The sequence below is a fragment of the Notolepis coatsorum genome (genome assembly GCF_963971535.1).
Source record: "Notolepis coatsorum genome assembly, contig: SCAFFOLD_3281, whole genome shotgun sequence".
Taxonomy (NCBI): domain Eukaryota; kingdom Metazoa; phylum Chordata; class Actinopteri; order Aulopiformes; family Paralepididae; genus Notolepis; species Notolepis coatsorum.
In genome coordinates this window covers 3,311-18,291 of record NW_028171889.1, presented here as the reverse complement: position 1 = coordinate 18,291, position 14,981 = coordinate 3,311, and the positions used below count along the sequence as shown (strand labels likewise).

The window sequence follows — 14,981 nt, the reverse complement described above, 5'->3', positions numbered from 1 at the left end:
GAGAGAGAGAGAGAGAGAGAGAGAGAGAGAGATGAGAGAGAGAGAGAGAGAGAGAGAGAGAGAGAGAGGAGGGAGGGATAGAGAGAGAGAGGGAGGAGAGATAGAGAGAGGGGGGGAGGGAGGGAGAGAGGGAGGAGAGATAGGGAGGATAGAAGAAGAGAGAGAGAGAGATAGAGGGGGGGATAGAGAGAGGGAGGGAGAGATAGAGAGAGGGAGGGAGATGGAGAGAGAGAGGGAGGGAGTCAAGAGAGGTGGGGGTTTAGAAAAAGAAAGAATTGGAGACACATACCTCACAGAGAACACACACACCTCTCTCTCTCTCTCTCTCTCTCTCTTACCGGGGGGGAGGCCAGGTGTGAGTGGGAGGAGCTACTACAGGAGCTGGCGGAGGCGGAGCAAGTCATGGTCACTGTAGGCGTCACTGCATCAACACACATCAACACACATTAACACACATTAACACACATCAACACACATTAACACACATCAACACACATTAACACACATTAGCACACATCAACACACATTAACACACATCAACACACATTAACACACATTAGCACACATCAACACACATTAACACACATCAACACACCATTAACACTATGGCGACCGGCGGGGCTCGGCGATTTAGGCCTCAGAGGACAGCGGATTGTAAACAAACTGATGTACTTTCTAAGAGCTTTATATATCATTTATAGTATTGCTATCTGTCCATTCTCATTGTCACTTGAGTGCATAAACCGTGCCTTCATAATGGCTTAAAGAAAATAAAAATCCATCGGTTGGTTGTCATTTTATAGCGTCGTGAATATAAGGTATATCGCGCTTTTAGTCTAGGCTTTTCTGCAGGAGGCTGCAAAATAGGCTAAACGTTGGCGCCGTTATATCAAACGCCATTTCTGCTGTATATATACGAATGAAATAAAACAAACTGCGTAGCATCCGGACTATTACAGAGCATCTATGGATGAAATGGGGGCGGCGGGGAATGCCGATTACTATTATTGATTAGCAATACAGTGTGCGTTCAATATAGCATTTTCATTGACCGATCATGTTACGTTATAAAACAATGTCCAATCCAGCTGTAATTTGGGGTAATATTATCCTACCGTCAGGCCATGTGATCGCCGGCAGCATTTCCTCACCAGTCATCGGATTCTGGTAGATCGATATGCACATTGGCATAAATCCCATTATTCCACGCTGAAAAAAACGCTCGGCAAGCTGATCCAAGATGGAGGATGTTCGGCTGGGATCAAGGATCTATGATCCGCCCACAGAACTGTACTTGCATATTTTTTAAAATCCACATAATGATACTGCAGTGGAGCGATGGCGCCCCTAAGCGGGTCTGGCCGGTACTGCATGTTTCGAAAATCAAATATGTGAAAAGATGCTGGTAGTGGATCGGGTACCTAAGAAGCGTTATAAATATGGAATAAAACAATAACAACTCGTCACGTATATACTCGTGGCTCTGGTCCACAACGTTCTTTTTCGAAACACGTATATACTCGTTCTCGGACGCCATAGTGTTAACACACATCAACACACATTAACACACATCAACACACATTAACACACATCAACACACATTAACACACAACATTAACACAATAAACACACGTGGATGAGTACACACAATAAACACACATTAATAAGTACACACATAAAAACACACACACATGAATAAGTACACACACATAAACACACATGAATAAACACACACATGATTAACTCATTCCCCGCCAACGACGAGTTTACGCGTTATTGGGCGCCCAAACGTTGAACGTCAACAACGAGTATACTCATTATTTGATCGTTATTTCTTTTATTCCATATTTCTATTAATTACAGGCACACAGACTCGGGGTTAACATGGGGAATCATCCTGAGAATGCCAAAGTGCAATACCGGCCGCATCCAGCTAGATGGCGGTATCGAGCACCCTTTGTAACCTTGTATATTGGCCTGTGTAATGGCCAAATGTCTCGGGTTTCATTTTTCCTTGTCGGGCGAGGCGAAGGGTTCTCACGGTTCCATTGAAGCGTGTGAAATATCCACAATCCATATGTTGTGGTGGATTATGCCGTGGACCAAATGGACATCGGATGTACCAGATGGCGATCAAACAATTGGAATATTATTTTTGGAATACTCCCGATCACAGGTAAGGACGATTTGATGTCAATTTTTGCTTAATCCTGCAATGCTTTCATACTGATCGGGCTGATAACCGTTTTTAGTGTTCAATACGAATGCCGTTACTGACAATCAAATAATCAGAAACGACCCCCCCCCCCCCCCTTTTCATGCATTCATGATGGAACATAATACCTATGATATAGATTTGATTTTGGAATAATAGCGTGTACAGGCAAGAAATGGTAAGGTCTATAGTGGAATTGACGTATACAGTTATAACTCAGCATTTCGGGAATTACCCTAGACCGCTCTAAAACCATACTTATATTCACCATGGTATAACACAGGATCGTATGGATGGGAAAATGTATTCTTTTTCACATATTGAACGATAGATAGGTGATGTCAAATGGGCCATAGTATTGTATCCATAGCTATAATATAGTTATAGCTCTACAAACAAGGTGACGCACTCCTATCTTTTAAAGCGTGCTAGAACGGGGGCCCTGTCTAATGCCCGGCAGTCAATGAGTTAAGTACACACACATAAAAACACACACATAAAAACACACACATAAAAACACACACATAAAAACACACACATAAAAACACACATGCACATGAATAAGCACACACACATAAAAACACACACGCACATGAATAAGCACACACACATAAAAACACACATGCACATGAATAAGCACACACACATAAAAACACACATGCACATGAATAAGCACACACACATAAAAACACACATGCACATGAATAAGCACACACACATAAAAACACACACGCACATGAATAAGCACACACACATAAAAACACACACAAACACATGAATAAGCACACACACATAAAAACACACACGCACATGAATAAGCACACACACATAAAAACACACATGCACATGAATAAGCACACACACACATAAAAACACACATGCACATGAATAAGCACACACACACATAAAAACACACACACATACAAACAACAAGGTTCTAGAAGGTTAGATGAACAGCTACTCACTCTTCTTCATGGAGGAGCTGACCTCTAGGAAGGGATGAGAGAAGAACTCCTCTAGAAAACACAAGAAGACCACAAGATCAAACAGACCACATGATCAAACAGACCAACCACAAGATCAAACAGACCACAAGATCAGACAGACCACAAGATCAAACAGACCAACCACAAGATCAAACAGACCAACCACACGATCAAACAGACCACAAGATCAAACAGACCAACCACAAGATCAAACAGACCAACCACAAGATCAAACAGACCAACCACAGGATCAAACAGACCAACCACATGATCAAACAGACCAACCACAAGATCAAACAGACCAACCACAAGATCAAACAGACCAACCACACAATCAAACAGACCAACCACACGATTAAACGGACCAAAAACATGATCAAACAGACCAACCACACGATCAAACAGACCAACCACACGATCAAACAGACCAACCACACGATCAAACAGACCAACCACATGATCAAACAGACCAACCACACGATCAAACAGACCAACCACAAGATCAAACAGACCAACCACACGATCAAACAGACCAACCACAAGATCAAACAGACCAACCACAAGATCAAACAGACCACAAGATCAAACAGACCAACCACACGATCAAACAGACCAACCACATGATCAAACAGACCAACCACACGATCAAACAGACCAACCACACGATCAAACAGACCAACCACACGATCAAACAGACCAACCACACGATCAAACAGACCAACCACATGATCAAACAGACCAACCACAAGATCAAACAGACCAACCACACGATCAAACAGACCAACCACAAGATCAAACAGACCAACCACACGATCAAACAGACCACACGATCAAACAGACCAACCACACGATCAAACAGACCACATGATCAAACAGACCAACCACACGATCAAACAGACCACATGATCAAACAGACCAACCACACGATCAAACAGACCAACCACACGATCAAACAGACCACACGATCAAACAGACCAACCACACGATCAAACAGACCAACCACACGATCAAACAGACCAACCACAAGATCAAACAGACCAACCACACGATCAAACAGACCACATGATCAAACAGACCAACCACACGATCAAACAGACCACATGATCAAACAGACCAACCACACGATCAAACAGACCACATGATCAAACAGACCAACCACACGATCAAACAGACCACACGATCAAACAGACCAACCACACGATCAAACAGACCAACCACATGATCAAACAGACCAACCACAAGATCAAACAGACCAACCACACGATCAAACAGACCAACCACAAGATCAAACAGACCAACCACACGATCAAACAGACCAACCACACGATCAAACAGACCAACCACAAGATCAAACAGACCAACCACAAGATCAAACAGACCAACCACACGATCAAACAGACCAACCACAAGATCAAACAGACCCACCATGAGATCAAACAGACCAACCACAAGATCAAACAGACCAACCACACGATCAAACAGACCAACCACACGATCAAACAGACCAACCACATGATCAAACAGACCAACCACAAGATCAAACAGACCAACCACAAGATCAAACAGACCAACCACATGATCAAACAGACCAACCACAAGATCAAACAGACCAACCACAAGATCAAACAGACCAACCACACGATCAAACAGACCAACCACAAGATCAAACAGACCAACCACATGATCAAACAGACCAACCACACGATCAAACAGACCAACCACATGATCAAACAGACCAACCACACGATCAAACAGACCAACCACACGATTAAACAGACCAACCACAAGATCAAACAGACCAACCACAGGATCAAACAGACCAACCACATGATCAAACAGACCAACCACATGATCAAACAGACCAACCACACAATCAAACAGACCAACCACAAATACATTATAGCAGTTATACATGCATTCATCACCATCCATGGTAATCTCTAATATTAGATGAGCCCATAAACAATAATTAGACAATTACTGTATATATTTACATTTACCATATATATTTATCCACACCTGTCTGAATATGCCTGCATATATTCATGTTTACATATGTACATGTAGATAATATATCTATATATCCCATTACCTACTCTTACTTGTCACTTGTACATTGTATATTCTTAATGCACTTTACTGTTACATTTGCACTCTGGTTAGACGCCAAACTTATTTTCATTGTACTGTACTTGTGCTGTGTGATGACAATACATTTGAATATAATCTAATCTAAATGTAGCCAGTCCTGCAGTGGACTAGCTAACTAAGTAACTAGCTAACTAACTAGCTAACCATCTAACTAGCTAACTAAGTAACTAGCTAACCAAGTAACTAGCTAACTAGCTAACTAGCCAACAAGCAAACTAAGTGTCTAGCTAACTAACTAGCTAACCAGCTAACTAAGTAACTAGCTAACTAAGTAACTAGCTAACCAAGTAACTAGCTAACTAGCCAACAAGCTAACTAAATAACTAGCTAACCAAGTAACTAGCTAACTAGCTAACTAGCCAACATGCTAACTAAGTAACTAGCTAATGTAGTAACTAGCTAACTAGCCAACAAGCTAACTAGGTAACTAGCTAACCAAGTAACTAGCTAACTAGCTAACTAGCCAACAAGCTAACTAAGTAACTAGCTAACCAAGTAACTAGCTAACTAGCTAAATAGCCAACAAGCTAACTAAGTAACTAGCTAACTAACCGTAGTCCATGCGGTCCGTGTAGCAGCGTTGCAACAGGCCAAGCAGCAGGTGCCTCAGGTGAGACGACGTCTCTCTTGGGATGCTGGAGACACAAACACAGAGTCATATTCCACACACAGCCCAAACTTTTACAAGCTATTATGAGTAGAATCATATAGACGCATACAAACATAATCCCTATTGCACAGCCAAACTGACAAAAAGGTATGAAGGAAAATAATCATGATAGAGATGATACTGTTTCTGATAGAGATGTTTCTGATAGAGAGGATAGTGTTTCTGATAGAGATGTTTCTGATAGAGAGGATATGTTTCATAGTGTATGAGTGACTCATTGCAACACAGCAGCTGTAGAAGTGGAGGTGTGACAGATAATACTCACTTGGGACTGAGATTCTTATTCTTCTCATAGAACAGACGCAGGTCTTGGGGACTGCTAGCCTACACAGATCACACATAATCAACACATTACTGTGTATATATACATGTAATATGTAATACATGCAATATGGGGCAACAGTGGCTCGGGAGGTAGAGCAGTCGTCTGGTAATCCGGAGGTTCCTGGTTCGATTCCCGCTCCTCCCGGGCAGCGTGTCAAAGTGTCCTTGAGCAAGACACTTAACCCCTAACTGCTCCCGATGAGCAGGTTGGCACCTTGCATGGTCGCCTCTGCCTGTCGGTGTGTGAATGTGTGAGTGAATGGGTAACATGTGAGGAACAAATTGTAAAGCGCTTTGGATAAAAGCTGCTATATAAATAGCAGCCATTTAATACAAACCAATGCCAAGTCAATGAGGTCACACGCTCCTGTCTGTCCAAGCCGACTGATGCTCCCTGAAATCCACTCCACAGTGCAGACTAAGTAGAGTGTCAGTTGTCTTCAGTCAGCTTGTATATACAGACGGGAGCTTGACCCCACTGGACTTTGCATTGGTTTGTGGCTAACTATCCAGAGCTAGCAGGAGGAACAGCTTGGATTGTGCTGAGAAAGGACTGTGTTGTAGACGTTGTAGATCAACAACATCATTGGGAAGTAAGGGTTCTAAAAATCACAAAGTACCCCTTTAACACATTCTGCGCCAACCACGTAATATTACGTTTTTCGATTTTAATATTCTATACACTCTCACGGACCTCGGTGTTATCATTGGAACTCATTCTGAGACCCCGAGAGTGCAATGGCGGCCGAATCCTGCTAGGTGGCAGTATCGCATACCCTTTGAAACCTTATTTCACATTGTGTGTTACATTTTATATGGTCCGGGCGGAGAATTTGGACCCCGGCAAGTGAAACGCTTCATTCGAGCACCGTGGAACGCGTCCAGCAAACTTGATGCATATTTTGTGCTATTTCATGTCAGGAACCCGATGGACATCAATACTGGAAATCGCGATCAGACAATTGGAATATTCATTTTGGAATAACTCCTAGCAAAGGTCAGGACTATATGACATCAATCCTACTTTGATCCAATAATGATTTCACATCGATCGCAACGATCAATGTATGTAGTATTCAAAACGTATGCCGTTGCTGACGATCAGAGCATCACAAAACGACCCCCCCCCCCCTTTGATGCCTTCATGATGAAACATAATACCTATTATATAACTTTGATTTGGAAATAATATCGTGTCCAGGTGAGCAATGCGAACGACGTTCGCAAAATGCACATAGCGCTCCATAACTCAGCTTCCAGGAATTAGCCCGGATCACTCTATACAATATTCACCACGGGATAACACGCGAACGTATACATGAACAAATGTACTCTTTTTTACATGTTGGACGAGAGATAGTGACTGTCAAATGAGCCATAGTATTGTCTCCATAGCTATAATATAGAATATAGATATAGCTCTGCAAACATCGTGACGCACAGTGAAATGCCTATCTTTTAGCGTGGTCCATTGACTACAGGGATGAGGATAATAGCTGGCGCTGAATGAGTTAATAAAAAAATTCTATTAAAGTCTCAACTAAAAGTGAAAAAGATTGAGGTGCTGGAAAATAATACAAATTTGATTTAGACAAAAATATGTTCCATACATTCAAACGAAGTCGTATAAATGTGTTGAAAAGATGCACAATAGCTCTGCTTTAAGAGACCCCAACATTGGGAAGCGCCTAATAGGGTCGGTCTGTCTGTGTGTAGTCGTGAACCCCTGCTGGTCCACTGGCTTCTGGTTGTGTCGTGATTGTTTTTTAAACTTTATTGTAGTTATATGTCTTTGTGTGTGTACTGTATTTTATATTTCTTTTAGTATGTCTGTTTTTGTATTGTACAGCACTTTGGTACAACTTCGGTTGATTTTAAATGTGCTATATTAATAAACCTTGACCTTCTGTGCATCAGTAATATCTGCCTCTGCCTCCTGACAGCGTGTCTAGTATGAGGTTGTGTAGCGTAGCGTGTCTAGTATGAGGTTGTGTTAGCGTAGCGTGTCTAGTATGAGGTTGTGTAGCGTAGCGTGTCTAGTATGAGGTTGTGTAGCGTAGCGTGTCTAGTATGAGGTTGTGTAGCGTAGCGTGTCTAGTATGAGGTTGTGTAGCGTAGCGTGTCTAGTATGAGGTTGTGTAGCGTAGCGTGTCTAGTATGAGGTTGTGTAGCGTAGCGTGTCTAGTATGAGGTTGTGTAGCGTAGCGTGTCTAGTATGAGGTTGTGTAGCGTAGCGTGTCTAGTATGAGGTTGTGTAGCGTAGCGTGTCTAGTATGAGGTTGTGTTAGCGTAGCGTGTCTAGTATGAGGTTGTGTAGCGTAGCGTGTCTAGTATGAGGTTGTGTAGCGTAGCGTGTCTAGTATGAGGTTGTGTAGCGTAGCGTGTCTAGTATGAGGTTGTGTAGCGTAGCGTGTCTAGTATGAGGTTGTGTAGCGTAGCGTGTCTAGTATGAGGTTGTGTAGCGTAGCGTGTCTAGTATGAGGTTGTGTTAGCGTAGCGTGTCTAGTATGAGGTTGTGTAGCGTAGCGTGTCTAGTATGAGGTTGTGTAGCGTAGCGTGTCTAGTATGAGGTTGTGTAGCGTAGCGTGTCTAGTATGAGGTTGTGTAGCGTAGCGTGTCTAGTATGAGGTTGTGTAGCGTAGCGTGTCTAGTATGAGGTTGTGTAGCGTAGCGTGTCTAGTATGAGGTTGTGTAGCGTAGCGTGTCTAGTATGAGGTTGTGAGGCGTAGCGTGTCTAGTATGAGGTTGTGTAGCGTAGCGTGTCTAGTATGAGGTTGTGTAGCGTAGCGTGTCTAGTATGAGGTTGTGTGGCGTAGCGTGTCTAGTATGAGGTTGTGAGGCGTAGCGTGTCTAGTATGAGGTTGTGTAGCGTAGCGTGTCTAGTATGAGGTTGTGTAGCGTAGCGTGTCTAGTATGAGGTTGTGTAGCGTAGCGTGTCTAGTATGAGGTTGTGTAGCGTAGCGTGTCTAGTATGAGGTTGTGTAGCGTAGCGTGTCTAGTATGAGGTTGTGTAGCGTAGCGTGTCTAGTATGAGGTTGTGTAGCGTAGCGTGTCTAGTATGAGGTTGTGTAGCGTAGCGTGTCTAGTATGAGGTTGTGTAGCGTAGCGTGTCTAGTATGAGGTTGTGTAGCGTAGCGTGTCTAGTATGAGGTTGTGTAGCGTAGCGTGTCTAGTATGAGGTTGTGTAGCGTAGCGTGTCTAGTATGAGGTTGTGTAGCGTAGCGTGTCTAGTATGAGGTTGTGTAGCGTAGCGTGTCTAGTATGAGGTTGTGTAGCGTAGCGTGTCTAGTATGAGGTTGTGTAGCGTAGCGTGTCTAGTATGAGGTTGTGTAGCGTAGCGTGTCTAGTATGAGGTTGTGTAGCGTAGCGTGTCTAGTATGAGGTTGTGTAGCGTAGCGTGTCTAGTATGAGGTTGTGTAGCGTAGCGTGTCTAGTATGAGGTTGTGTAGCGTAGCGTGTCTAGTATGAGGTTGTGTAGCGTAGCGTGTCTAGTATGAGGTTGTGTAGCGTAGCGTGTCTAGTATGAGGTTGTGTAGCGTAGCGTGTCTAGTATGAGGTTGTGTAGCGTAGCGTGTCTAGTATGAGGTTGTGTAGCGTAGCGTGTCTAGTATGAGGTTGTGTAGCGTAGCGTGTCTAGTATGAGGTTGTGTAGCGTAGCGTGTCTAGTATGAGGTTGTGAGGCGTAGCGTGTCTAGTATGAGGTTGTGAGGCGTAGCGTGTCTAGTATGAGGTTGTGTAGCGTAGCGTGTCTAGTATGAGGTTGTGTAGCGTAGCGTGTCTAGTATGAGGTTGTGTTAGCGTAGCGTGTCTAGTATGAGGTTGTGTAGCGTAGCGTGTCTAGTATGAGGTTGTGTAGCGTAGCGTGTCTAGTATGAGGTTGTGTTAGCGTAGCGTGTCTAGTATGAGGTTGTGTAGCGTAGCGTGTCTAGTATGAGGTTGTGTAGCGTAGCGTGTCTAGTATGAGGTTGTGTAGCGTAGCGTGTCTAGTATGAGGTTGTGTAGCGTAGCGTGTCTAGTATGAGGTTGTGTAGCTCAGCGTGTCTAGTATGAGGTTGTGTAGCGTAGCGTGTCTAGTATGAGGTTGTGTAGCGTAGCGTGTCTAGTATGAGGTTGTGTAGCGTAGCGGCAGATATCTTTCAGTATGAGGTTGTGTAGCGTAGCGGCAGATATCGTTCAGTATGAGGTTGGGTAGCGTAGCGGCAGATATCGTTCAGTATGAGGTTGGGTAGCGTAGCGGCAGATATCGTTCAGTGTGAGGTTGTGTAGCGTAGCGGCAGATATCTTTCAGTATGAGGTTGGGTAGCGTAGCGGCAGATATCTTTCAGTATGAGGTTGTGTAGCGTAGCGGCAGATATCGTTCAGTATGAGGTTGGGTAGCGTAGCGGCCGATATCGTTCAGTATGAGGTTGTGTAGCGTAGCGGCAGATATCGTTCAGTATGAGGTTGTGTAGCGTAGCGGCAGATATCGTTCAGTATGAGGTTGGGTAGCGTAGCGGCAGATATCGTTCAGTATGAGGTTGTGTAGCGTAGCGGCCGATATCGTTCAGTATGAGGTTGTGTAGCGTAGCGGCAGATATCGTTCAGTATGAGGTTGTGTAGCGTAGCGGCAGATATCGTTCAGTATGAGGTTGTGTAGCGTAGCAGCAGATATCGTTCAGTATGAGGTTGTGTAGCGTAGCGGCCGATATCGTTCAGTATGAGGTTGGGTAGCGTAGCGGCAGATATCGTTCAGTATGAGGTTGGGTAGCGTAGCGGCAGATATCGTTCAGTGTGAGGTTGTGTAGCGTAGCGGCAGATATCTTTCAGTATGAGGTTGGGTAGCGTAGCGGCAGATATCTTTCAGTATGAGGTTGTGTAGCGTAGCGGCAGATATCGTTCAGTATGAGGTTGGGTAGCGTAGCGGCAGATATCGTTCAGTGTGAGGTTGGGTAGCGTAGCGGCAGATATCGTTCAGTGTGAGGTTGGGTAGCGTAGCGGCAGATATCGTTCAGTATGAGGTTGGGTAGCGTAGCGGCAGATATCGTTCAGCTCGGTTAGAAGATGTAACGTAGCGGCTGATCTCTGGAACGTGTGCCTGTTCCTCCAGACGCGGGTGTTTCCTGCCCTGGAGTTTTCTCTTCTCTACATTCAGGTTCTAGTCAGTTGTGACTTTGAGTTGAACCCAGACGGACCGTGGCGTCTGAATGTTCTTTCTTCACCAGTGTGAGGAAGGAATGTAGGGGAATGTCCCTCTGCGATACCGTCACCACTGTCTATTAGAGCTGACACTTTCTGTTCGAAAATCCAGCTATCATTCGAACCTGGTTTACATGTTAAATGTGCAAGTGTAAAATGTATATTATGAATTCATTCATATTCAGGAGCCTTGCTCCCCAAAACTGTTGTATGCTCTCGCTGCATGTCTGCTTCTCTGTCTCTCTTCGCTGTCTCTCTCTATCTCTCTCTACTTCTATCGCTGTCTCTCTCTACTTCTATCGCTTTCTCCCTCTATCTCACACTCTCTCTATCTCTCTGTCTGTCTCTCTCTCCCCCCTCTATCTCTCCTTCTATTGCTCTCTCCCTATCACTCTCTCTCACACACTCTCTCTCTCTCTCTCTTTCTCTCTGTCTCTCTCTCTCTCTATCTGTCTTCATCTCATCATTTGTGACGTTCTTTCACAACGGAAATGTTGTAGTGAAATAGTAATGTCATGTTTTTCACCTACTCTACCACTAGCACAGAATCTTCTTTTGAAAGTGGTTACCACTATGTTACAGGCAGCCATGTTGGAAGAAAAATAACTACACATATCAATGTGTCTATTCCTTCCGGATGTTGTTCCATTGTAATGTGGGCCTGTGAGGCCCTTTCAGACATGGAATCACCCTAACCCTAACCCTAACCCGTTCAGACATGGAGTCATGAAGTGGACTTGACAACAGACGTGCAGGTGGTGCTCACCTGAAAAGGGGCCTTCCCCGTCAGACACTGGAACACAATGGTTCCTATGCTCCACAGGTCAGCCTTGGCGTCGTAGGTCTGAGACATGATGACCTCGGGAGCCTGAAAAACAACAACAGTAAGAAAAGCAACAACAACAACAACAACAACAACAACAACAACAGCAACAATAACAACAACAGTAAGAAAGTCATCTGTGTTAACCGATTCGGGGCCAACCACGTATATACGTGGTAAACTCGGTTTTGCTTTTATTCCATTTTAATATCCTACTCAATGTCATGTATTTTGGCTGGAAAAGGCATATTGGGATTCCGAAAGTGCAGTACCGGCCAGATCCTGGTGTTGGCGCTATCTCGAGAATGCAGTTTCCCCGGTTGCAGACCGGGTGTCACTTTTCTTTCGCTCCGGGTTAGCTTTTCTGTTAGCCTAAAGCTATGGCTTCACCAGATCGCCTGGAATACTTTTTGCGACGCCGAATTCAGTATGCAGTAAAGGAATATAGCATCAGCCAATGGACATATCGATCTAGCAGATGACGATCAAATAACTGGGAAATTCTTTTTGGAATCCAACCGGCCACAGGTAAGAGCGATTTGACATACATTTCAGCCTGATCGGGCCTTGTTCTAATAGCCATCCACCCGGTCAGCATATGATGTTGCAATAACGAATGCCGTTATTGGTAATCAATAATCAGAAACGACTTCCCCCGCCTCCCCTTTCATGCATTCATGGTGGAACATGATACCGATCATATGTATTTTGATTTTTAACTCTAGCTTGTGTAGGGCCGAAACGCCAATCGATTTAACGTTATTAGCTTAGCGCCCTATAACTAACTTGTAATGAAAAGCTGGCCTCATAGAGTGGGGCTTGTCTAATCCCAATGGCCCCGAATGTGTTAACTCATTCAGGGCCAGACCCGAGATAAATCGGGTTAACTCGCCGATGCTTGAGCGCGAAACCCTGAGAAAAGTTTTTCATCGTTATTTCTTTTATTCGATATTTCCCTTCATTATCCATCCAGGGAGCCTGCTGTTATCATTGGGAATGGGTCTGAGATCGCAAAAGTCCAATACCGCCACCTGGTAGGTTGCGGCCGGTATTGCACATCCTTTGAAACTCTGTGTATTCGGGTGTGCATCGATTATATAGGTCTGGGCGGACTTTTCCTTGTCGGGCATGACGAGCGCTTATAACGCATGGATTTATAAGAATCAAACACTCCCGATTCATGTTCTTTGGTGGATTATGTTGGCAACACGATCGACATCAATACTTGGAATGGCGATCAGATAATTGGAATATTCTTTTTGGGGTACATCCTAGTCAAGGTAAGGTCTATATGGTATCAATCTTGCGTTGATCCAATAATTCCTTCATTGCGATCCGAGCGTATGTGTGTAATGTACTGTGTAATGTATTCCGTTGGTGACGATCAAAGCATAAAATAGTAGCGTATACAGGCGAGAAACGCCACGTTTTTAGTGAAATGCACGTATTGCTGCATAGCGTAGTTTTCTGGGATTAGACAGGATTACTCTAAAACTATAGTCATATTCACCACGGTATAAAACGGGAATGTATGGATGAAAAAATTATTTATTTTTTACAAATTGAATGATAGATAGTCTATGTCAAATGGGCAATAGTATTATATCCATAGCTATAATATATAATATAGTTTTAGCCCTGCAAACACCGCCACGCATTCCTATACTTTAAAGCGTTGGCCTTTTAACCAACACAGTACACAGCGCCCCTCTGGCGCTGATTGAGTTAATAGTTTATTATTATTAAATTGTTGTATTTTATCATCATCATTATATCAGTCATTGGCCGCCCCGCTCTCTAAACATCAGTATCGACATCGGCCATAGAAAAACTAAAAAAAAAAGAGGGAGAAAGGGGGGGAGGGGTGGAGGGAGAGAGAAGGGGAGAGAGAGGGAGGGAGGGGGGGAGGGAGAGAGAGGGGGAGAAGAAGGTAAAAGAAGGTCCTCACCATGAACATGGGAGAGAGAGGGGGGAGAGAGGGAGGGAGGGGGGGAGGGGGGGGGGAGAGAGGGAGGGAGGGAGGGAGAGAGAGGGGGGGGGGATGGAGGGGGGGGGGAGAGGGAGGGAGGGGGGGAGGGAGGGGGGGGGGGGAGAAGGGGAGAAGGTAAAAGAAGGTCCTCACCATGAACATGGGAGAGAGAGGGGGGAGAGAGGGAGGGAGGGGGGGAGGGGTGGAGGGGTGGAGGAGAGAGGGGGGAGGGGTGGAGGAGAGAGGGGGGGAGGGGGGGAGGGGTGGAGGAGAGAGGGGGGGAGGGGTGGAGGGGTGGAGGAGAGAGGGGGGGAGGGGGGAGGGGTGGAGGGGTGGAGGGAGAGAGAAGGTAAAATAAGGTCCTCACCATGTACATGGGAGAGCCGCACAGGGTCGCCGCCATGGTGTTGTTCTGCAAGTACCTGGCAAAACCAAAGTCAGCTGAGGACGAGAGAGAGAGAGAGAGAGGGGGGGGGGGGAGAGAGAGATGGGGGGAGGGGGGGAGAGGAGGGGGGGGAGAGGGAGAGAGAGAGAGAGAGAGAGAGGGGGGGGAGATAGGGGGAGAGAGAGAGATGGAGAGAGAGGGGGGGAGAGAGAGAGGGGGGAGAGAGAGAGAGAGGGGAGGGGAGAGAGATGGAGAGAGAGGGGGGGGAGAGAGGGGGGGAGAG

At 45.0% G+C, this 14,981-nt stretch overlaps 1 protein-coding gene across 1 annotated transcript; it reads right to left on the bottom strand.

Moving 5' to 3' along the window:
- Window positions 1–338: 338 nt before the first annotated feature.
- Window positions 339–14,750, bottom strand: LOC311248161 (serine/threonine-protein kinase ULK1-like; the record flags this gene model as incomplete). Its single annotated transcript, XM_084339098.1, has 6 exons — window positions 14,681–14,750; window positions 12,288–12,389; window positions 6,288–6,346; window positions 5,905–5,987; window positions 3,181–3,231; window positions 339–421 (listed from the first exon to the last, which is right to left on the bottom strand). Coding segments are annotated over exons 1-6 (414 nt in total), but the record flags the coding sequence as incomplete, so codon positions are not given.
- Window positions 14,751–14,981: the final 231 nt, after the last annotated feature.